The sequence below is a fragment of the Larimichthys crocea genome, chromosome XVIII (genome assembly GCF_000972845.2).
Source record: "Larimichthys crocea isolate SSNF chromosome XVIII, L_crocea_2.0, whole genome shotgun sequence".
Taxonomy (NCBI): Eukaryota; Metazoa; Chordata; class Actinopteri; family Sciaenidae; genus Larimichthys; species Larimichthys crocea.
In genome coordinates, this window is record NC_040028.1 from 5811521 (window position 1) to 5837043 (window position 25523).

General features: G+C 39.4%; 1 protein-coding gene across 3 annotated transcripts in view; it reads right to left on the minus strand.

Moving 5' to 3' along the window:
* Positions 1–868: 868 nt before the first annotated feature.
* ramp1 (receptor activity modifying protein 1) overlaps positions 869–25523 on the minus strand; it is a 50226-nt gene continuing 25571 nt past the window's right edge. For 2 of the 3 annotated variants that reach the window (XM_027291285.1, XM_019276505.2), the window contains exons 2-3: positions 17868–18006; positions 869–2800 (exon numbers count right to left, since the gene is read on the minus strand). In XM_027291285.1, coding sequence (XP_027147086.1) covers positions 2545–2800; positions 17868–18006 — 395 coding nt within the window. In that variant the 3' untranslated portion in view covers positions 869–2544. The remainder of the gene's footprint in view (positions 2801–17867; positions 18007–25523) is intronic. The other variant, XM_027291286.1, reaches the window with a different exon arrangement.

The following is a 25523-nucleotide window of genomic DNA, read 5'->3' on the forward strand; positions in this document are numbered from 1 at the left end:
TGAGTCAGTGTAAAACTGTCATGGCATAAACAAACAAATCTTCCCACATTTTTCATCTTCACAAAATGTGAGAATTTTCTCTTTTAGATCTTGTTTTATTTGAAGATGTCTATAAAGGCTTATATAAAACTTGAACAACTTTTTATTTGGCACACTTCATTTAATTCTGATTTATTTTCTCTGCGCTGTCAACAGTGCTGTTATCTGCACTTCACCTATTTCTTCTCTGTAAAAAACGACTATTAAGAAAAAGTACAACATTTGAACACACAATTGAGATTTGATATTACCATAATGACTTAGCACTTGACTGATCTGAAACTTAACATGGACTCATTTATATACTGATTTATTTGAAAACTTGACTTGAAGTACCCTCAAATGACTGACTCAAGAGACTCACTTCACATGGACTTGTCTCAAATGACTGGAGACTTTACTCGCACTCGTCACAAATGGTGAGTTGGTTTTTTCATCTAATAAGAAGCAATTAAGAACAAGCTGTGTGCTTTTATTTACTACTGAGCTTAGCTTAACTTAATTATTGTTTGTGATTCATGCTGATCTGCCCTCTGAGCACCAATACAAACTATTGCACCTTGATTTACTGCTATGTGAGAAGATAACAGACTTAATACCTACATATACTGAAATCCTCAGGACACTTTGTGATGTATAAACAGGGGGCCTTTACTAAATATAGTCTTTCATTTTTCACATTTTTCACACTTCAGCAAATGACATGTGGGCTTGATGTGACTCAGTGTTGTGCACTAAGCCATGCATACATTAATGCACGCTTTATCATTCATATTTAACACATAGTATCCAAAAGCCTTTGTAGTATCTCACGAGAAACACAACAATCTTCAGTGTGTCAGACACATTAATCAGACATTTATTTTACTTTTCTTCATCATCATAGATTTCAGAATTCAATCATTAGAAGTCACTCCAACAGAAGATTATACATGTCATAGATTTTCTCTGTTTTCCAACAGCTTTTGGCACAAAGTACTAAGTAAGATCATGTTGAGGAAGTGTGGGTGTGTTATAAAGTGTGTTTTGCTGACAGGCAAGGTTCAGGTCAATGAATCTATAAAGGAAAGAGAGCAGTTGAAAATATCAATGAGAAAAACAGTTCACACAGCACACTACCACACTGGGACATTATAAATCAATAGAAACCTAAGGTGCATCATGCACAAACTATGCTTTAGGCTATATGGCAATGTTCAGGAGAGATGTGCGTTGGCTAATCCATTGCTTTATGTTCTCTCTGTACTTTGACTCGTAATTTTTGTGCTGTGAATTCTCTTTTTCTTTCCACATTTTCACATAACTGCCTCAATCAGACGAAATCAATGAATGAAGTAATTGGTTTCTTTCTATATGGTTAACAACATGGAGGTGTTTGAGGGGAAAAATAAGAAAAAAGTGTGAGATTTTTGGGGGGTTAATTAACTGTCTGCAGTATCCCACCTTCCTCAGCATGTTGGTCTTCAAAATCCTCACTCTCAACTATTTCCAGCTTCGTGTCTGCTGGCATTTCTTCATTTTTGTTCCCTTGGTGATGGAGGATAGAAGCCGCAGAACATCATCACAACCCATCCAAACTGGGGCCTCAAACACATGCGTAGTGGCTGTCCTGCACCGTGTTGTGCTGTCTTTCACTTGTACCATGCATCTGCCAATGTCAAGTCTTTGACATCATTATCCTCTGCTTTTTTTTCTCCTGCTAGTTCAGTCTGCATGTCCGCATTTCCGATTCAAAAGAGAGGCTGAACTCGGTGAGGCTGGAGTGTGTGATATGAGCAAAGGCAAAGAAACGAAAAACTAAAAACCGACATGTTCTACTCCCACTATAGCTTGGTAGTCTGACCATAAGCATAACGCATAATTCAGGATATATTCCACAATATAATACACATCTGTTAAAATCAGGAATCTGAGAGACATTAACTTAATGATTTGTTTGTGTTACAAAGACATTTGGACAGTTTTATCTCACATTGTACACACTGTGTATTAACAGTACATATATACACATAAAACTTGATACCTGGGTTCCCTAACAGAGGTCGTAGTAATTGTCTATTGTATCCTAGCTCTCATGTTAAACAGGTCTCAGCACAAAGTTCAGCACTGCATTTGATTTGTGTGTTGCTGTTTTGCTGTCATAGGTATATTTTTATGGTCAGACTCATTCTTGTATGTGAAGTAGCAATATCACCACATCCAACATTCTTTGAAGCAATTTATCTCAATAAAGTGATGTATTTACAGTATCTTTTCATCAGTCACTATCCTGCTCCACATTTGATTTAGGTGAGTAATCCACATTATGCTGTAAAAATAGATTGGAGCTGGAAATGCTTCATATTGATATCAGTGCATTCAATCATCTGGTTCAGTTCAGTTCCTTTCCCCAAACACGCAGAAAAAGAAATCCTTTGGTCACTGAGGGTGAATATGACGCAAACTTAGAGCCAAAAAGTACCTCTTGTCTTGAGTCTTGTGACCCTACCCCTCTCCTTTCCTTCACTACACAATCCCCTCACTGCGTTTGCTCCTCCACACCACCAGGGCTGTCATGAGGAGGGTGACCAGGATGGGCACAGCAATAAAGGGACCCAGGATGCGATTGGGTGGATCCCTGAGAAGCCGTCCAGTAAGCGAGCATTCGTGGAAGTAGTGCCTGTGCACTCGGATGAAGAACTCATCCACCAGCCTGTTGGGCCAGAAGCACTCCAACTTCATCGCCACCAAGAAAGTGCAGTTCGTCAGCTCGCCGTAGAGTCTGCATGTTAATGACACAAAAGAAAAGGAATAATAGTTACACAGCGAAGAAGAGAATCAACTGACCCTTTGCTAACCCCGACTCCCCCTTAATTACCATAAGCCCATCTTAGGTAAAGTTAATTGGTTGGCTGATGTTGCTGGAGAGTGAACTTCTACAAATCCAATTATACAGCACGACAGAGGTGCTGATGTTAGCTGAAAATATGATACCATCCAAGGTGGGCTTCCACACAGTGGGTGAATAATGCACAGATGGCTGGTTCATGATAGGAATGGATATATTCGGCTTGTATTGTATACATATGTTTGTATATATGTACAAATATACATATATGTGCTTTAGTCTAACCCTACAAAACCAAATACACTAAATTATTTAAAAAATAAATAAATAAATCAACAACACAGACTGACTGTGGGAATAATAGTAAGAAACCCTCTGAGGGAAGAGTCTTGTTACTCATAGACTATTGTTTAGACTGACTGTGTGCATTAGTTGCTTCTTCATGGTGAGTCAATCATGGGAGTTCACTGGGCTATAATTGAGGTAATGACCCATCGTTATGACTGAGCACACAGAGGACACTGAGACTGACACTGATTAAGGTCAGATACACCATAACACTTAGAATATGTATATGACTTAATTAGCTATCCACACACACACACATTTACACAGACACAGCTGATTGACTTCATTGTTCATCAATTGCATGGCCAGGCTGTTTTCCACGTATTCAAAGAAATCAGTGTGACTCACATCAGCCAAGGAGGTTGTTTTGTGTTGAAAAATAAAAGGCGGAAAATGCAAATTAGCTTATTATTTTAAAATTAAAAGCACAGCCGAAACAATAACTGATTATCTACAGACTGTGCTGTAGATGTTATTTTATATTCTCCATCAGGGTTTTTTTTTCTGATTTATTTAAAGTGCCAGTGATGTCAAGAGGAGGATGTTTGCCTCTTTCCTCTTTTCCTGTTGTTCTTCCCTGTCTGTCTGTTTGTCTGTCTTGTCTCTCATCTGCCAATCAACTTCTGCTGCATGAAAGACAGATGCAGACTCACAGATCACTCAGTCTCCCTTATGGCCAAGTGAGTACTTTTGTTGTAACTTTGCTTTGATCTCCTTGTCCTCCAGGAACCCTCTCTGCCATCCTCTTGCCATGTTCAGCTCTGTTTTGTCTCCACATCTGCACTCTTGGATTCCAGCCACCACCTGCCCTGAAACTTCCCTTTGCAAAAACCAATAAATGTGATTGAGTCTCCGGCTGTTGTGTATGTACTTATTGAGTCTGCTACCATTCTCCTTAACAACTGCCACTAGGGAACAAAACACTGACACTGTATTAACTGTTTTGACGATGCAGACTTACACAGTTGTGTGTAATTTTAACATTCCCTCTACTCTCAGCTCTCTTTTGATTTTTACCATTTCTTGGAAAGTAAATATCTTTAGCGGCTAAACGCTCCACTTTATTTACCAATTGGGGAAATAATGTACAGTGTTGCTGTTGCTGCATATAAATATTCTAATACTGTAACAGCTTTGGTGATGCACCCCAACATGATGTCTTTGTGGAACTTTTGTAGATGTAAACAGCTCAGGGCTGCTTGGCATCGGACCAGTGCTGCAGAGCACTGAGGTTTCATCAGGTGGCAGGGTCATGCGTACTTCCTTTTTATATTTTATTCATAAAGTTTCAGTCATGGAAAAGCGAAAAAAAGATCTGTCCCCGCTGCTGGTCTAATGAGCACTGATGTTTCTGAGTTTGTTTATGAGTCACCGACTGAAAGAAGTCACAGCAGAGTCAAAGCAAAGAGATGCAGCCGGAAATTAGTTCACCTCAGGTAGCTATGGTCACTCTTAAATAATACCTGATAGCAGCTTCTATGAGTTTGTGTGCCACTGAATGTAATCTACTATCTATTTTCTGTTTGCAATTTACTTAAAACCAAGGGAGTTATACACCGTACTGGTTGGTACTAATATTATTTTTTAAAGAAATGTCACACAGAACAGTTTCTGCTCTATCTTAATTTGGCCTTTGTCACTGGCCAAGACCATTAACTTAACCCAGTGTTAACCTAAGCCCTGTGTGTGAGTGCGGTGTCTCTGGCCATTGCCATCTTTGTAGACCTGCCTTCACTACCTCCCAGCTAATCCAAAAAATGGTTCGCAACGCCTGGGAGCTCAGACAAGTCGCCTGTAATGGTACCCACCTGTCAATCAAAGCAGATGAGTTATATAGAAATTCAGCATCACTACAGTTGTCATGAATGGTGAAATACGCTGAAGAGACCAAAACCTGCTGTGAAGTTGAGCATTTTAGGGGGCTTACAGAGATTGACTCGTTCTGTAGCCAGCCTCAAGTGGCCGTTCAAGGAACTACAGCTTTTGGCACTTTTACGCTGGCTTCACTTCACAGCCACAGAGGTTTCCTCTTAGTTGGAGCACACAACTAATATTGACATTCAGTTTTATCTAGCCCTGTTTCACCTTTTGGGCCAGTGTTTAGCCGAATTTTAAGAATAACCCTACAAACACAAGGCTAACTAAGCTTAAGGCTAAAGCCTCCAAAGCTAAAGCTGAGGCGTTGTGCCAGTGTGAAAACCCGGGGCTAAGCAGGCTCTAAAAATGTATTGTTAAAAGCAAGTATAGTACTATAGTACCATGAGGCCACAGGGCAAGTGTGTATTTCACAGACAGAAGGAACATGACATATTTAATTTTAACCTAATTAATAAGAATTGATGACAGAAGTTTGCTTTAATTGTATACTAAAGGAGTGCAACACAGTTTTTACATTGAAATACAAATTTCAAATAAAACAGGTGGAGACCATGTTTTATTTGTCATTTTTATCAATAAACAGCGATAGCTGCAGATGATTAACAGGGCTGCTGCTTGCTGTAGGTGACATTCCAGATGAGCAGTTGCAGAAAATGAATGAATGAACTAATTAATTTAGATTTGTATGCTTCATGCTTAGTGCACAGAAAATGTGTCTTTTGGCAACATCACAGGCCTTCACAAAGGCCAAAGTTTTAAGTTTACCCAGAAAGCCAGACACCCTCATCAGGCTGCTGGATCATTCTCCAACTAGTCTGCTCATATGAACCAGAATGGAAGAGAAGGTTTACATAAATGGCCTTTCTTATTTAGACAAAGAAATTGTCTGGCTTTATTTAGCTATTTTAAACGCTAACAGAGTGTCTTACTCTGGTACCCATTTTAAATAACTAGATCTACAGATAATCATATGCTCGTCTTCTAGAGTGTGCATTTCTAAAATCAACTCATGCAGCAAGTTGGTGTTTACATAAAATTCTTAACTACACACGTGCACCCTCCACAAGCCAAATGTGACACCGCATACGTATAACCTGTTTGTCATCACAGTTGTCAGGCATGCATAGTCAAGACTGTGCGTGACTGACTGTGTGAGCCCACTCTCACATCAAGTGCTTTTCGAGTTTGTTTATTTTTTTATTAATCCCAACAAGTGTGTGGGACATGCAGTATGCGCTATTAAATTTATTTCTCAGTCAACACGAGTTCTAAAACATCGGCGTCAAAGAGTTTGAGCTCGTGAAACGATGCTTGGAAAAGATTTCATGGCATGGTCTCTTTTTTTGAGGATATGAAAAATTCATTTTCATGCTTTGCAGGTAAATATTTGCACATACTAATAAAGTATTTTCACAGAAAAGGTGCGAGTAGTAAATAAAGTCATAATCACCTTGTAATATACAGGCAGGGAGAGATGGGAAAACAGAACATGACACAACTACCCAGAGATGTGTGATGCCATGTGAGATATTACATATTCCATATGTAAAATATGAAGGACAGAGGAGCTGGATTAAACAGAGGAATGCTGTTTTAAGTAGTTTGATCTGTTGATCAAAGAACACAGTGTGACTGAATAAAACCTGGATAATGAATAAATAAAGCTAACACAGCGGGGCTTCAGTGACTTGAAGGAGGAATGAGGCTGGATTGTTCCTTTAATTCACTGACGTATGCCCATAAGAAGTTTGCCTTCTGGGATTTCTGGCAGAAATGCCTCTTTTTTCTGAAACCTAACCAAGTAATAAGGCCTTCTGGCAGAAAAACACAAGGTGGACAGGTATTAAGCTTGATAGGTGGGATTGCATGTCACTTATTTATGTGCCCGTGGGTTATTCACACTCACTTAAACATTAAACATGATCTTTGCCAAGGAAATTATGTTTTCATTGGACAGATGTTGCCAAGGAATGAGAGAGATTCATTTCTGGCACAGGTTGAGTCTAATGAAGAAAAGATGCACTAACACACATTACTGAAAAAAACCTTCTCTCAGCCAAAAAAAGTTTGAACTAAGGAAGTTTCACACACACAATAATATGTGAAAAATAAATAATGTGAAAACTGACTAATACCATGCTGTCACTTGCTTCTGATACGTCATGTTTTTCTGAAAGTCTAAAAAAAGTAAGAAGTCTTTTGGGACTTAACTTAAAGTGATGTTTTGTTGTTGCCCTCCTGCTATCCCCTAAGTCTTCTGTTTCGGAGCATCAGAGTAGCAAACATATCTAGAGTCGTGCTGTGCTGTTCTTCAGACCAACTGTAATACTGTGTGAAATAAAACACTGCCCTCTTATTCATTTGAATAAAGCTAGGCTGGTGACACAGTAGGAGACAGAGGAGGCAGGTAGAAAAAGTTGTATAGTCATCCAACAAAAAAGTTGAATCAGACTTAACTTTTGCCACAAATACCTAAAAAAATCACATTCCTGGTAGAGTACAAGGACTGAATGACATGAATGATTAACAGTTACAAAGCTGAAATTGGTTAGGTTATTGATTTCATTTAAAGAAATTATGTTACTAAATAAATCAGACATTTCACAGCCAATTTAGTGATATCTCCACAGTTAGTCTTGAACATCGAAATAAAATCCTGAGTCCTTTTTGTCAGGAACCGAGACAAGACTAGGTAAATATGCAGTCAATTCCGAGACAAGACCGAGGACTTTAAGAAGTGGTCAGTGGTCAGTCTCGAGACCAAGACTGATCATGACTCATACAATCAACATAAGACAACGTCAGAGCTCTGAGGAAATGCCACGTGATAAAACTAATATATACATTATTTTACTGCTGAAGAATTATTTCAGCAAGCATATCACAGTATATGTGGTCTGTGGTGAATGTGTTGAGATTAGCCTGAGGTTTCAATTTTTATCACGTCTGGCCCTGCTGGTAGGTTTCATGTATACTGTATCATCTAAATCTGAAATTTAGTATGCCTAACGCTGATCATTTTTACAAGTTTCAGTGAGAACAATTTGTTTCATTGCAATCTGAAGGGCAGAAAACATGATTCATCTTTTCCACAGCTCATCGAGTGGTTTTAGTCATGTATTTCTTTGTGTACCGACTTGTCTGAAGAATGGAAGTTAATAGGTGCTGACATTACAACATTCAATAATAAGTGCTGTGATACCATCCTAAAAAAATAAAATCTACAATATTTAGCCAGAGGTATACAAGAACCAGAATAAAATTCATAAAATATTGCTGCATCCATTGTCAGGAAGACACACAAGTGAGCTTATGACTAATTAATAGACTAAATATAGTGCAGATAAGCTACAGAACACTGCAAATAGTTTTGATCAAGAGTGATATTATTGTTCTACTGTTCATTATAACTGAGTCGAAGATCTGATAAGAAAAGAAAGAGAGCCAAATGGGTCATAAAGCATCAAAGAATTGCAGCAGAAGCTAAAAACATGATAAAAGCTTCAGATATAAATTTATTGCGCGACGCACATAGATACATATATATGTAAAGATGACCTAGTATCACTGTATATCTCCTCCGTCATATAATGTACCACGTTTCTTAACTTTAATCATTAGAAAAGTTTCTGTCATGCCTGCTTGACATGAGCGGAAAGAGAGAGATTCCTCCCTCTGAAATCAAAGAGATCCAGAAGAAAACAGGCCAAACTGTCACCGCTGAGGACATCAGACAAAATGTTCTTCTTCTTTCTAACCTCCTGCATCCGTTTTACCCTGAAGGGAATGGCACTTCTGAGTGTGTGTATATACGTGTGGTGTAATTGCATGTGTATGTGCTTCGTGTCTGTTTATACTGGAGTTTAAATTTTCTTCTGTGTGCTTCTCAAAATGTTTGTTCTGTCTGTACTATCTCAGCTAGACACATGAACATTTTACATCATTAACTGAAGTATTTACAAATGTTGACCATTCCCAAAAGCATCATAACGGAAGACACTCTTAGAAATGGTGGTAAATTAGTGCCTCTTGTACTGTACACTGTTTATACAGTTGCATCCTGCGAAGGAAGCAAACACAACTTGTTTCATTTAAGGTTTTATTGTCTATTTCTATCATGATATAGCAATTGGAATAGCATTATATAATAGCACTTTTCCTAACTCTTTTTGCTCTCAGTTTAATTCTACCATCTTTTTCTGGCTATACTGTAATAAAACGCTGTCACATCAAAACATACATTTATGTAGAATTTACCCAAAAGCTTGTAGAAGAGGGAGTGACAGAGGTTCCCGTACCTGAGAGGCAAAACTCAGGCCAATGAAAGCACACACAATGTATCTGAATTTCTCTGCCTGTAGAAGGCAACTTAAAAATCTTCTTAAAATGTGTTATCTTAGGAACACATATAACAATTTAGTTATATTTGAAAGAGGAATTCTATGTAGAGATATTTATTTTGTTTCTGCATCTATGTATGTATTATACTGTATGTGTAAATGATAAAGTACTATTGCAAAAGTTAATGGTGCACAGTGAAAGAAAGAAAACGGTTTTGGCTGAACTCAATCGGCTGTTGTCGATAATGATTTAGCCTCGGGGTCACAGGACAATGTTTAACAGATCCGGATAATAGATAAGGGATACCTCCGCCAAGACTTCCCCCTCTGTGCGCCAGTCATTGTTTACAGTCCACTTAGCAATCTATAAACAGATATATATGAATGCAAAATCATGGTCAGACAATAGCCAATGGGTTCCAAGATTGCATTTTGGCCAATGCATTCCACCTCTGTTTATTTGCATGCAACCAAAGTCTGCACAAACGTGTCAATGCTACTCAGACTTAGACCCAGACATGGACACCCTTGCCTCCCTTGCCTTAGTGCAAAGTGATCCTGAATTTCTTTCCTGCTTCAAGTAAATGTTTGGAAAAAGGAAAGGATTTGGTTTATTTTCATACACAGGGCTAACAGACATGCAAATGTGGTGTGATGGTTTACTGGCTGGCTGTCACATAGCGGAGCCCCTGGACCAGTTTTGGTTCAAGGGCACCTTGGTGTGACCATGAACTGGCACTTTCCAGCTATCAGTCCACACTCCATACTGTGCTACAGGCAGAAATATGTGGCTTGTGAACATTGGGTACAATATTTACTGAAGTACTTACTTATTTACTTAAGTGCCAAACAAACTGGTTAGTAGCTAGAAAGCGAAGCAGATATAGGAAATGACTCTTCAGTGCGCCATCTCCTTTTCAAACTGTCCCGTGAAAATCCTGTGTTTGACCCATTCAATCTCCCCAATTTCCTCTCCATGATTACCTGACTTTCTCCATCACTCCCATCATAATAACTACAACCACTAGACATTGCCGCCTAACAATAAATGTAAATATGCGCAATTCCCTTGAACAAACAAGAACAAATGCAGAATTTCCTGTCTAACAGCAGATGAGTTGAAGGAATTGTGTAGCAGACAGATCAAAAATGGATGACCACTTCAATCAAACTTTAAAACAACTGAAAACCATTCTGTAGGCAAACAGTCAAATCAATCCTAATGCAAATAACGCGCATTGCATAACAGTTCCAGTCACATGACAATCCAGGCAATCCCAGATGTTATCCATTCATGTAAAACATGCAGCAATTCATTTCTAATCTCAGAATAATCAGCTGTTTAATCATGGATGCCCAGCGAAAGGGAACTTCAATTAGCTTTCCAAACAACTGAGCTCACTGGATTTTTCTGATCTGGGTTTTCATGTAACCCGATGTGAGCCCATACACAAAAGGGTTTTTTTTAATTATTACAGACGGCAGACAGACATGCATGACTGAGAGACCAAAATACCCTCCAACAATTACACAGAAAAAAAAAGGTATTGTAAAAGCAAGAAACAGAGCTATTTTAAACAAAGAAAGACACAGAAAGGCCAAATGAGATAATTAGACCTTAATTAGGATGAATCAAAAACATATTATCAGTTCTGGGCAGACTATTCTGTGTCCAGCTAGGACAAGCTGATTTGGCAGAATTACTGGAACAGTTACCTCAGCTTACAAGGTCACCGAAATCATCGTTTAGCTCCTCTTCTGAACATCAACACTCTGTGAGTATGTGAGTAAGAGAGATCCTGTAACAAGGACTTTATGTAAGCTACATGAATTCATAAGCAGAATAAAAATGCATTTTTGAAACTTATTTTAAGCTAGTGTGTCTAATTGGTTTGTTTACACAGCGAATGAAATTTAAAGACAGTGTGTGTGTTTTTTTTTTTTTTTTGCAGTGTTGATGAACTATGCATAATGCAACAGGAGTTGTGTGTGTGTGTTGGAGGCTACGTTAAACTTCTGCCACACTAATAATGTACCACAATTAACTAGCTAACGTAACAGAGAGAGCGGATGGATGAGCAGATACAGCCTACAGGGTTGTGTGCTACTGAGTTTGGCAGATGGAGTGACTAAAGCGAAAGCATAGTTAATAGACCTCATACATATTCATACGCGGTGGATTATCTCAAGTTTCTGATATTAAAGTTTTGAGAAAGAGATGGAGGGAAGCCAAACTTTTTTCATCATATGCATATTAGTGTTGTTGTGGAGCGCCACTCTTCCATATTTATTTCACTCACAGCACAAACACAGGGAAAATAAGTAAATAAGTAAAATATTTATTTTGGGAGTATGAACATAATCATAGGTTTGTTTTCATTTGAATGGGATATTTTTGTAGTTTAACCAAGTATAAACTTACAGTGATGTGGACATTCGTTCTGAAGCCTTGTGTCTGGTGTTATGGACGTTACCGTCTTGGTTTTGCAAAAGTTGAGTCGTGCTTGGTTTTGGCTCCAAAAAAGACTTGAAACCATAGCAACCGAAACCATGAAATCATTCTGAAACTGTTTACTAAGGTAATAAATCAAGTGAGAAGTAGGGCAACCTTCACATAAGACTCAGCACAATTTGACTTTTCTATTGCATTGCTACTACTGCTAATGTTCTTATGAGGATTAACTCAATCCCCAATAGCTCAACTATAATTGAGCCGTATTTGTTTAAAAAAAATACATTTTCAGACATTTTCTTGCTACATTTGTTTGCCAGAAGGCCTTTTCTGTTATGATGGCTGCAGATGACCGTAAAGTCTCAGACACTTAATAATTGTATTTGTACCCATCGGCTTAAAGCAATTAAATTGTTACTTTCTTTGTGCAGAGATGCTGTTGGCACCAAGTAATTGGACATGACAGCTGAATACAAAATCCTTTATCATTCCTCATTTTTCTCTATTTATCTTATCAGCTTTGCCCAGCTAAATTTCAGTTTATATCAAATCAATTTTCCACTAAATGGTCTCTGTAATATGAAATAACTTCAGCACTTTCTTTGGACACAAAGGAGCTTTTACAACCCATCAGCTTTACTAGGCTAAATCTGTGCACATCTTCCTGACGTAGGCAGTGACCTCGGTGGCATGTGTATTATTGAGGAGTCTGAGGTACTCTGACCGCATAAAGAAGCTCCACAGCACCAAAAGCTATGAAAACTTTAGTGAGCGATTTAATGGCTGAATGAGGAAAAAGCATGTTGGAAGTGAAAGACGGAAAGTGCAATAATTTATGGTTAAAAACGGCCGGTGAAGCTACAGTACAGCACAGTGAGCTGCAGTAGTTAGCACCAGTGTCAATACAATTATACTTATAAGAATTTCCATTATTAACTTAACACTTAACAAGTTTAAGTCTTCCTTCAAAGGTTGAGAAATCTGTTGTTACAAAGCATACAGGAGTATCAGGAGTTTTAAGCTCTTACTTTTGATATTTTAAGTACATTTTGTTTAATATGTTTGCATATGGTTTTAAATGCAGGGCTTGCAGTAGTTTTGTACCTTTACAAGGACTTTTTAACTGGTTAGAAAACTCTTAGTTTAATACTGATCAGATCATCCGATTGGCTATTTCTATATACTTATACTTAACAGCGGATATCCAAAAATCAACCAAAATCAGATGAAATGAGGCGATGGAAACATTGCGTTTGTTTATAGAGGCTGCCAAAACCAACGCAAAAATGTTCCCTCTTTAAAAGACCACTGTGTACAGTAACATCTAGTGGTGTAGTTGCTAACTGACTACCTTGACTCACCCTTTCCTTCCAAGCATGAAGGAGAAACTACCATAAAACATAAGACACTATCTTTGAGTCAGTGTTTAGTTTGTCTGTTCTGTAGAAATATGGCGGTTCAACATAGCGAGCTGTGTAGAAGAGGATCCACTCTAAAAGGCTAGGGCAACATAATCAAAGGTCCCTAAATCTTACTGAACTGAATACTTCTGCCACCACTGGTTAGCACATGTGTGGTTGGGCACAGTGTGTTAAGACAGCTTATAAATGACCGTACCTCTATTAACCAAGCAAACATTTTGATCATTTGAAACTCACTTTGTTTTGCATCATGACACTGCCTCTGCTGATGAATCTGATACAAATGATTTGTGCCTGATCATGCAGCATCAGCAGGGGCATGTCTCATGTAGGTATAATTTGAGGCAGAACTGTGAGAGGTTTGAAAAACAATAGTTAACAATGAGGACAAAATAAATAATGAACAAATGTGATTTTGTTTATTGTTACAATTCATAATGATAATTACATACAAATGAATAATAGTTTATAAATATATTAGTTTATGTGATGAGGAGAGTGCTTAAGTGCCTTGAGTGCTTTCATTTGTAAAGCAACAAGCTGGAAAATGTTCAAATTGAACCTAGATGGTGACATGTTATCATTCCTGTCTCCATCTGGACGTCTATGTCTTTCCATCTGTCTTCCATCTGCATCAACAGACTTGTCATATTTTCCGTCTGCTAAGGGTCTTGTACATACCTGTGTGCTGGCAGACTAAAATGATTCATTGCAACAACATTCTTCTCAGAAATATCATTCTCAGCAAATCCTACACTTTTTTAAATAGTGGAGCCAGTATGAGAATAATTTGACTAGCCTCAATTAAAGATCACCACATGAACAGATAGATTGTGCCCCAGCCACTTCTTGTACCCACAGACTGGTGTGAGAATATAAGAAAAATTCCAATTATCGCATACAACCCCTTTTCAAGGTAAAATGACGACACAGGTTTTCTAAAAGCTTTTCAGTGGTGATGAGGTGACTGTCATCTGCCTGGTTAGGCACTAGTAGTAATTCAACAAGCCTGATAGTACATGTTATATTGATTCATTGAGCTGCACATCCAGCAGTAAACATTTAAGCATAAATTAGGATGCATCAGGTGTTTGCTAATATTGGAGTCCATTATGATAAATAGCATGGTAGTTTCACAACAGCTACGGTGACGTAAGTAAATGCATTGACGCTTTTCTAATTTAAACAATAAATTGCTTTTTGCGTTTCATGTATTTGAATGCATTTGTCTAATCTTCCAAGCAGCTGCTGATTTCCATACATTTTCACTTCAAGTATGAAGATTGGCTTTTGAAACTTGCTTGAGTTGTGTCATCACAGCAAACATCAAGCCTGCAGATCCAAATACAGTTCAGACTTTTCAAAAAAATGGCAAAAAAAATAAAAATAAAAAATGTGTTTATGGCTTCAACATGACAACATGATTTACTCAGACATTTGACTAGAACAGATCTATGTTTAATGTTGTTATTAACACCTCTGCTTCCTACTGTGACAAGTCAAAAAAATCTACATTTGCTTACATCTCAAACAGACTGATTGGAAATAAAAAGGATTGGAGTGTTTTTACTGCTGATTAGCTTTATTGTGGCTACATTGATATCCTTATATTGAGCGGTGGGTAATGCAGCGACCTATCTGCCCTTTTCTCATCGCATGCTGGGATTCAATGTGGACACTGAAGCACACTGACACGAGAACAATAGTATCATGAGTCGAGGGGCTTTGCCAGTACAAGTGTATTAGGGATGTCATTACCTTAAAAGGGGACATCAGTGTCACGGCTGTAAAGCACAAAGCAGGGGCAAAATGAGATAAAGCAAATAAAAAGCGTTAAAATGTGATGCAGGATTTAGGAAAGATGACATTTGAATGCAGAATAAAGGCAGTCATGCAAAGTCAATTTGGCACTTGAGTCTTTTTTTTTTCTGTGTGGAAGCATGTAAAGTAATAAAAGGTGGTGTATTCTGTGCACTCACACGCAGACACGTACACAGACACCATTCGGTCATTTGGAGCTGAATAAGAAATCCCCAGTGGCATTTTGGCCAGGATGCAGCTTTTCCTCAATGGCTCCCCCAACAGTCCTGAAACTTGACCTTCCCTAATCAGCTGAGCTATTTTTGACATCTCAATCTTTCATTCACCAAACTGTGGTGAACTTTCCTCTACAACTCATATTTGTAAGATCTTTAAAATTTATTTGACATATGCAAATGAGATTCTCATCTTCATCATGGTTCTTAAATGATGAATGGCTTTGGTAAGATATAAACTGAGATCCGGGGCCATTAGTTCAGGCAGAGCTCTGAAGTAACGCTTGTATGATGACTGGCAGCAGCTGATCTATTCGTGCTTTCTTTTGCAACAGCTCATCACGGCCGTGTGGATCAGCTGACTAATAACGTCCAATCATATTCATGCAGTTTTATGTGCTAGATTTATGATATTGTTTATGTGACTGAAATGTAACATTTTTGTATATTTATCAACAGGGGGATTAGTTCTCCCATCAGAATCTTCGTTCCTGCTCACGTCCTTTGAGACCTTCCTCAGAGAGCACAGCCTTTTCTACCAAATATAACTGTAAAACCAATTGCTATAAATGGTCAAATGCTTGACGAAAGTGTTTCTGACTGAACTTCCCATAGCTGTGTGTGTAGTTTTCCTGAAATTAGTGATAATTACTTAATCTCGGACTGGTCTATTTTAGTTTCACCTCCAAAATTAAGCAGTTATTAACATGAATGTTATTTTACATTCACAGTAGAAAATAGTTTGACAGAAGAAATATTTATGTGTCATGATTAAAAATGTCTTTTGTTTCTGTAAAAACAACAGTTACTAATGTAAACGAACCATTACCACCATTTTTATGGATTCTGACTTTAACCTTATCGATAAATCTTTGTATATTTTGTCTTGTTCAGCCAGTCACTTATATGACTATGTCATCTGCATACCTCAGATTTCCATATAGAAGGAAGATGTATACATTGAATAACAAGGGCCTTAAAATAGAGCCTTGTGGTACTCTCGTGGTTCCAAAAACAAAGGGTGCAGTCTGTGTATGATTTTATCCACTTACAAGTATTTACATTAAGACCACTTAGTGCAAAGTGCTGGTGGTAACACGTTACAATAAAGGTACAATTGTATATTCAACTAAAGCTCAACTAATGCATGAGTCAAGATGATTAACGCATTAATTGATGCAGGATGTATTGTGAATTACTGTTGCTCATCACTAACAAACCACTATGACTTTATGTTTTCGCAGGCAGGCGATGTGTGGTGGCAGCTTTCCAACCAACCCCTCCTTCCCCAGCTGTATTCCTGTGACACTGAATGGTTGTCAATTACTAGCCATGAGGCCATGATCATGATTCTCCTTTCGATTTGCTGAGAGATAAGGAGCTACTTTAGTTAAATTTATTTATAGTTAGAATTATTTAAAGGTCCAGTGTTTAAGATTTAGTGACATCTGGCAGATTGAGGATTGCAGCCAATTTGAACCCCTTTATTTAACCAAGCGCAAAGAGGAAACTCCGGTGGCTATGAAACTCGTGAAAAACAAAAAGGGCCCTATCTGGAGCCAGTGTTTAGTTTGTAGTGCACCAATATTCCATTTCTGCTATATTCTGTAACTAGTAGCTGTAATAACTTTGAGTATATGATTTGTATCCTTGCTGTCAAGTATTACCGTACTGGCTATCTAGGCATTATAGGCCAGGATACATTGTTCCTTTAGCCAAATTTATATCCACACCTACTATACTATGACATAGTTGACTCATGTCCAAAGCTGTATGAAAGTGTTCATGACAGCAGAGACAATGCTGTCATGAGACTAGAACAACTGGCGGTTCCCCTTCCAAGGTTGCCCATAGCAGGGGAGTGGGGAGTTATGAGCTCTCACTGGTACCATGGGAGGCAGCGTGATATTATATTTCAGGATAGGGAATTTATTGTTTATATACAAAACAGTCTGATGAAGTGGGGTAGGCATTTGATTATTTAATTGTAACAATGCCAATAACTGGCACTCAGATCCTAAGAACAATCAAAAAACCTGTGGCGCCAGACATCTTACACAGTAAGTGCAAAGATAATATTTGTACGTGCACAAAAGGTTTCTGTTTATGCCAAAAGCGTACAGCTTTTGTTCTCCACACTTTCTCATCCCCCTCCTTTCATTTCACTCACCCTCCTTCTCTGGTGTCTCTCACCCAGAATCTCATCAGCTGTTGGAAGATGACCAAAAACGTTGTATAGATCTTCAGCCAAAAATGAATTAATGCACTACTTAGTTTTCATGACAAAGCTTCTTAGTGTGGACTGAACTTCCATGTTAACTTACACTGGATCAGTAATGTTGAAAAATATATTTGTGGTGTTTTTATGAAACTCATTACGATCACATATAGGTGTTTAATGTTCTGACTTACGAACTAACTAACGATGCAACTGCTGAGTCTTATAGGCCTTATGCAGATTTACAATATGAAGCTCATTTTGTTTGTATTTGTGTATATGTGTTAGTGTGTGTTCATCCAACTCACTCGACTGTGTCCTCCCAGCTACACCAGTGTCTTTCATCCAACTCTTGCATGTCCAGTCTGAATTTGGCCAGGCAGAGCTCCTCGATGGCCAATTCGTAGTGAGGTCCACATCCCAGTGCAGACATACACTGAGACACTGCTGAGTGAGACAAAAAGAGAAAAAGTGATGCGAGTACTTGCACAAATGTTTTGTCCTATGTGGCCTTCTATGGCATGATTAAAAGCTATGGTGGGGTAAAAGCACAGGAAAGCACACAGTCAAGATGATGTACCAAACACATTTACAGTGAATTCTTGGTGAATATTTTCTGCTTTTGTCAGTGAGTAGGAGAGTGTTTTAGACATTGAAAAAGGACCCTTTGGACTATTAACTTTAGACAAGGTCAAAAGATCTAAATGTAGCCATGAAATGATAAAATGATGCCTCATGGAGATAAAACCACAGTGATAAACTGATAATTATGTTTACTGTTTACTAAAGAGAATCAACTAAATAAGTTCACAATAGTACCAAACTGACGGGACGGGAAGTAAATCAGATACATGCTTTATAATCCCCTTGAAGAAATAGATTGTGATTTTGGGAATGTAGTTACAGTCATGAGAATTTAATGTGTGTGAGCAAAATATGAAGCTAGAACCTGTAGTGGATTATCTTAGCTTAGCACCTTTATAGCTCATTACTTAACCCTTTGGACAGAGCCAGGCTAGGTGTTTACCACCTGTTTGCAGGTTTTAAGCTAAGCTCGGATAACCATCTCATGGCTGTAGCTTCATATTTAGCATTTATCTCTCAGAGAGAGCGCAAATAAACATTTTTCCAAAATGTCAATGTATTCCTTTAAGAATATCACATTCATTATGCAAAGTGAACTTCAGCTGTAAGAAACACAAACTGAAGATGAATAAAATCCTCCATATATATGTCATTTCATATCGCAACATTAATACAGTATAACTTGTGATATAGTCATTTTTATGGATTTTCAAACCATGTTATATTAAAAAAAATAACCAGGTGGTAAAATCATATCCCTCTTACCTCATACCACTCTTGTTTTCATAGCAACAAAGGTATTTTATTATTTCAAATGCTTTAGGAATTATGTCACAGGAAGGACTTTAGTCATTTGCGTTTTATGACTTCCTTCTAGTTCGCCTCTTCCTGTTTCCCAGCAGCTTCCACTTATTTTCATTGCCTCTCTTCACCTTTTATTTTCCTGTTTGTTTCCCTGCTTCCCTCTACTCTTTCCCCTCTCTTGCTCCAGCTGTTTATTCAGTGAGTCCGCATCCATCTGTATACACTGCACCTCTATTTATTCCTCCTTTGTCAGCTTCCTTGATTAATTACAACTTGTCTCTCTTTGTCTTTCTAGCTTTCTGACAGATTTGTGGTGAGGTGGACAGATCAGTTTAGGTAGTTCTTGCTCATTTAATATCACTGATGGCAACTCTTATGCGTACAAATGTCTCTGTTTCTGTATGGATGTTGTAATGCAGGAAGGGGTGTTATTTTGAAGATGGAAAGGAACCAAAAAAAAAAAAAACCCATAACTTGTTTACATTTCTACAAAAAATCCGATTCATGCTGTGAGGAGAGCAGATTAAACGATTTATCCAGACGTCTTCACAACTCCGATCAGAGACTGATCAAAGATGTTTAATATTTTCTTCAACTTTAACATTTTTATTATGCGTCTAGATTTGTCATAATGGTGACATCAGTCTATACAACCAAGATATAAATGCACTAAAACAAAAGAATGGTGGAAGATAGTGTTCAGTGACACTGTAATTATAACATATTAAAAATATATTGCTCGATTGGAAATTGGCCATGAACAATAGTGTTGAAAAAATCAATTACAAAATACTGAGAAAATCATGTTACTTGTATTCATAATAAACATTCAAGTCAAGCCTAATCACCTGCTGGTTTTGTCATTAAAATGCACACATCTGACATATTGGAAAATTGACATATAACATGTTTATGGATCAACAATCTGCAGAACAAAGGGCTGCTTTTTAACACAACATATTCTTACGGAGCATGTTACCACATCCTAACAATCCTTTTTTTGGGGTCACTTATTACATTATTATCACATATAACATTTTTTTCGAATTTTTCTTTTTTTTCTTTTCAGTAGCATCATAGCCAGAACGTTTCCATTAGGTTGTTTTCAATCAAAAACAATGTAGCAACAGAAGATATACTGTACATGACTCCTGGCTGTGTGAAAGCTGCACATTTAACCTAATAACTTGAGTCTCTTACATGTCTCTTGTTGTCAAATCAGTGTTATAAACCAGACTGGAGGAACGGTCATGATTGACTGAAGATTTCCTCCTTCAACCATTTATCAATTTTGAGCTGACAATAAACATGATCCTCTGAGGCCAACTGACATTAATTCATGGAGCATGCACATGTCAGGAGGCTGACGTTTGGTCTGACACTGTCTGTGATGTGTCCCACTGAATCAAGACCAGCTAACTTTCCCAATTATGTTGTTGTAGGTGTTGGAGCTTGTTAAATAATCACTTGATTATGTCAACAGGTTATGTTATTTTCCAGGAAAGGAAGTGCTACATTTTGGACTTTGACACCTGAGAGCATTTGCGTCCTCAGACATGTAGGTGGATAGCAATTACAGCACTTGTATGGTCTTCCAACTGAGCTAATCGACACCCCCAAAACTGAGCCTCTAAGAGGACAAAATTGGACAATAAGACATGAGGCTGGAAGAATGAGAAAACTGTGAGATTCCAACAGTGTGTTTGTTTTACAGAAATACTGTAGAGGCTGAAGCTAACCAAACTATGCAAGAAATGGTTTTGATCTTTATAGACTGTTTTAACAGTAGCCATTTTGACATGAAATAGTAGATAAACACAGGTGTTTCCAATGATACTAATTAAGTTTATTGCAGCAGAGACTTTCCAGTGAGCCAACATGCACCACAGCAGCACCCTGACTCTGATTGACCTGAATGGAATGAAACCGTAATTAGTATCACTGGAAACACCTGTGTTTATCTACTATTTCATGTCAAAATTGCTGCTAAGAAAAAGGTCTATTACGTTAAATCTTACCCGGCGATTCAATCATAGTTGTAAATATCAAAGCATTTCACTTCTGGACATTCACAAGTTGTCTAAGACAGGGTTCTAAAATAATAAGTGAATTCTGATCTTTGTAGCACAAACAAGTGTTTATTAAAGTCTACGTAAAGGCTTTATTTCAAAATACATTAAATATGTTGGAAAATAGTTGAAAACGTGAAAAGATATTGAACAAGTTTTTCTCCAGTTTTCAGTCCAGGATTTTTTGGGCGGTCCTAAAGGGGGGCTCGATGACACACTGAGGCCACCCTGAGCATACCCCTGCACAGCTTACAGAGAGATAGAGATGAACTCATCTCGCTCAGAGTGTTTCAAAGTTAGTCATGTCATTTTCTGAACTCATCTGACATGTTTCAGTCACTTCTGAATTGCTGCTTGACAGCTCCCATGAGTGGGCGTGGCACATTTAGCAGACAGAACCCATTCCTTATACTTTTTCTTGGCTTAGGATATGATTTAATGGGACCTATCATAACACTGTTTGATGACAACAATCTCTGTTGAATTACCTTATGATCGCGAAACCTTCCTTTTCATGGGTGAATCTCCTACTCTGCTGCCTCTCACAATACTTTTATCCACAGATCTTTTAGAGGATTCTGTAGGCATAGTGCACACAACGTGAGGCTGGGATAAATAAACTTAACTAGACTTAACCTGACTTGACCCATGCATTAAGGCTGCCTGTAAATACAAACATGCTCAACTTGTCTCATAAATAACAATGTACATGAAGTCAGTGGCATTCCTGTTGACCTTTGACCTAGTACATGCCGCCTCCTTTCTCTTCTCTGTGGGGCTTCTCCCAGAATGCACTGCTCTCTGTTTACAGACCCATCCAGCAGCTAGCTTCAGGGGGGTCTGTGTACTTTGTGTGTGCGTGTCTGTGTGGGATGGAATTGGACTGTCTGTCTATTTATAGTATGTTTTGCTCTCTTATCATCATCACCTTCATCTAAGATGTATAAGTAAACTAAACCCAAGAAGAAACTAATCTAATCTTACAGCAAGACAAAGGCAGTTGCATATTTTATTACTGAAAAATCTGGATTCTTTTCATTTGTTTATGTTCCTGACAGAAAAATAAAACACATCCCAGAACAAAGATAGATGAAAGAGGCAGTTGCCGCGTGTTTGCATTTAGAGTCTATGTGCATGGACATAATGTGTGTTTGTGTGTGCACATACCACTCTTAATTCCTCAATCACACTGCCCTCATAAATGCTGCAAAGCCCTTATTTGCATATTCAACATTCAGGCCCATACACACACTTCTGTCTTAGTTTGACAGCTGTTAAATCTGCTGCTGTTCTATTATCCTGCCAGCAATTAGTTGTAATCGTATCTGGAGCATTTCCAATTATCTGAAGTTATGCATGACATGTTGAGATGCTCTGAAATAAACCATATAACCAGAAGTTGTTACTTGGAGAATTAGTATGAAATGAAAGCAAATAAGCCAAGATAGAATACAGATGAAAAAAATGAGTTACTAGATGGAAATTAACATACAGAGTGAGGTATGCAGCAGACATGCAGATGTCAGATAAAATGAAGGTCTTAATATAGATCAAGCAGGCGACACTTCACACTCTGTGGAATTAAACTTTTTTCCATTCTTGAGCACTGACTCAATCGCTGAAAGTAAATGATGACATGTGAAAGTGTGCAAGTTCCTAAACACTTAGAGGTTTATGTCATGACAGCTGTCACATCTCTCACTTTCTATGCAGTTCAATCTGTTTCAGGAACTTCTCGCAAACAACAGGGAAACTGAAACTGAAACGAAGCACAAAATGGAAGTTGATCAGCAAAATGTTTGTTAAAATGTTTTAATTATTCATGACAAATTAGGACATGGGCTATGTTCTGATTTAGATGTATTAATTTACAACAACAGCAATAAATGTCTGTCTTGTGCTGTTCATTTCAGTCAGACATAGTTTTCTCATGAATTTCTAACACCATCCCACAGTAATACACACAGCAGCAGGGGTTAGCAAAGTAAGCAAGCTCCTGAGTGGAAAATGCACATTTTCAATGTACTGCAAAATGATGTCTTGATGAAGTAGATTGGGGGCGTTTCAGTCGTGGCCTCTGCAACAGACAGTTTGGTCCTCTGTGGTTGGAAGCAAGCATATTGAGACTGAAGAGTTACAAAGGAGGGACATTTTCTTCCCCTCTTACTCAGTCCTGAATAATTTCCTATCTTCAGTCTCCATCTTGCAACAACCCTGTTACTTTCACTCCAAGTCCCAGTCCAATCTTCGTCATCGTCGTTGTCTTCTCCTGCTTATCCGTTAATCGGGTCGCGGGGGAAGCAGCTTCAGCAGGGAGGCCCAGACTTCCCTCTCCCCGGCCACTTCGTCCTGCTCTTCCAGGGGGACCCCAAGGCGTTCCCAGGCCGGCCGAGAGACATAGTCCCTCCAGCATGTCCTTGGTCTCCCCCGGGGCTGCCTCCTGGAGGGACGTGCCCGGAACACCTCACCAGGGAGGTGTCCAGGAGGCATCCTCACAAGATGCCCGAGCCACCTCAACTGGTTCCTCTCGATGCGGAGGAGCAGCGGTTCTACTCTGAGCTCCTCGTGGATGGCCAAGCTTCTCACCCTATCTCTAAGGGAGAGCCCAGCCACCCTGCGAAGGAAGCTCATTTCAGCTGCTTGTATTCGCGATCTCATTCTTTTGGTCACTACCCAAAGCTTGTGACCATAGGTGAGAGTAGGAATGTAGATTGACTGGTAAATCGAGAGAACCATGGCCTCGGATTTTGAGGTGCTGATTCTCATCCCAGCCGCTTCACACTCGGCAGTGAACCACTCCACAGAGAGCTGAAGGTCCGATGAAGCCAACAGGACCAGATCATCTGCAAAAAGCAGCAACCCAATCCTGAGGCCACCGAACCGCAGCCCCTCAACACCCTGGCTGCTAGAAATTCTGTCCATAAAGGTTATGAACAGAACCAGTGACAAAGGGCAGCCCTGATGGAGTCCAACTCCCACTGGAAACAAGTCCGACTTACTGCCAGCAATGCGGACCAAGCTCTGGCACCGGGAGTACAGGGACCGGATAGCCCGTATTAGTGGGTCTGGAACCCCATACTCCCGGAGCACCCCCCACAGGACTCCCCGAGGGACACGGTTGAACGCCTTCTCCAAGTCCACAAAACACATGTAGACTGGTTGGGCGAACTCCCATGCACCCTCCAGGACCACGAAAACCACACTGCTCCTCCTGAATCCGAGGTTCAACAATCTTGTGGACCCTCCTCTCCAGGACCACCGAAAAGACCTTCCCGGGGAGGCTGAGGAGTGTGATCCCCCTATAGTTGGAGCACACCCTCCGGTCCCCCTTTTCGAAGAGGGGAACCGCCACCCAACTCACCACCAGGTGGTGATCAGTTGACAGCTCCGCCCCTCTCTTCACCCGAGTGTCCAAAACATGTGGCCGCAAGTCCGATGACACGACCACAAAGTCGATCATCGAACTGCGGCCAAGGGCGTCCTGGTGCCAAGTGCACATATGGACACCCTTATGTTTGAACATGGTGTTCGTTATGGACAATCCATGACGAGCACAGAAGTCCAATAACAGGACACTGCTTGGGTTCAGATCAGGGGGGCCATTCCTCCCAATCACGCCCCTCCAGGTCTCACTGTCGCTGCCCATGTGAGCATTGAAGTCCCCCAGGAGGACAAGGGAGTCCCCAGAGGGAGCGCTCTCCAGCAACCTCTCCAAATACTCCAAAAAGGGTGGGTACTCCAAACTGCTGTTCGGTGCATAGGCACAGACGACAGTCAGGACCGTCCCCCCACCCGAAGGCGAAGGGAGGCTACCCTCTCGTTCATCGGGGTGAACCCCAACGTACAGACACAGAGCCGGGGGGAAACAAGCATTCCCACCTCCACTCTGCGCCTCGTGCCAGTCCAATCTTAAGGTAGTTAATACAGTACATTATATAATTTTACTAAGCTTCCACACTGAACCTCACACACGTGTGATAATTTTAGCTGATTCCATCCTGATTTCCAACAACGCAATGTAACAATATTTGTATCTTGCAGGTGTATTTATTACATTCTCTTTCTCATTTCATTGGTCTGGGGTGGTGTTTAGCTCGGTTGGTGGAGCAGCCGCCCCATGTGCGAAGGCTTAGTCCTTGCTGCGGAAGCCCAGGGTTCGAGTCTGGCCTGTGGCTTTTTCCCGCATGTCATTCCCCGTCTCTCTCTCCCCACATTTCCTGTCGCTCTTCAGCTGTCTCTATCAGCTGGAAGTGAAAAAGGCCAAAAATGTCATTGGTCTTTATTCTATTACATGAGGTCTTTTTGGCTGACCTCATGTAAGCAACAGGTGAGACCAAATATATAGCTCTGATTTGAAAATAAAGGTTAAAAACTATGAGTGGCTTATGTGGTGCCCATGTCCATGTTTTTGTCGTCACTGATCCAGTGTTGTAGTTGGGTTTGCTTTCATTTATTTTTATTTTAGACCTTCCAAGCATGAGAAACTATTGGGTCCACATCAGCCTC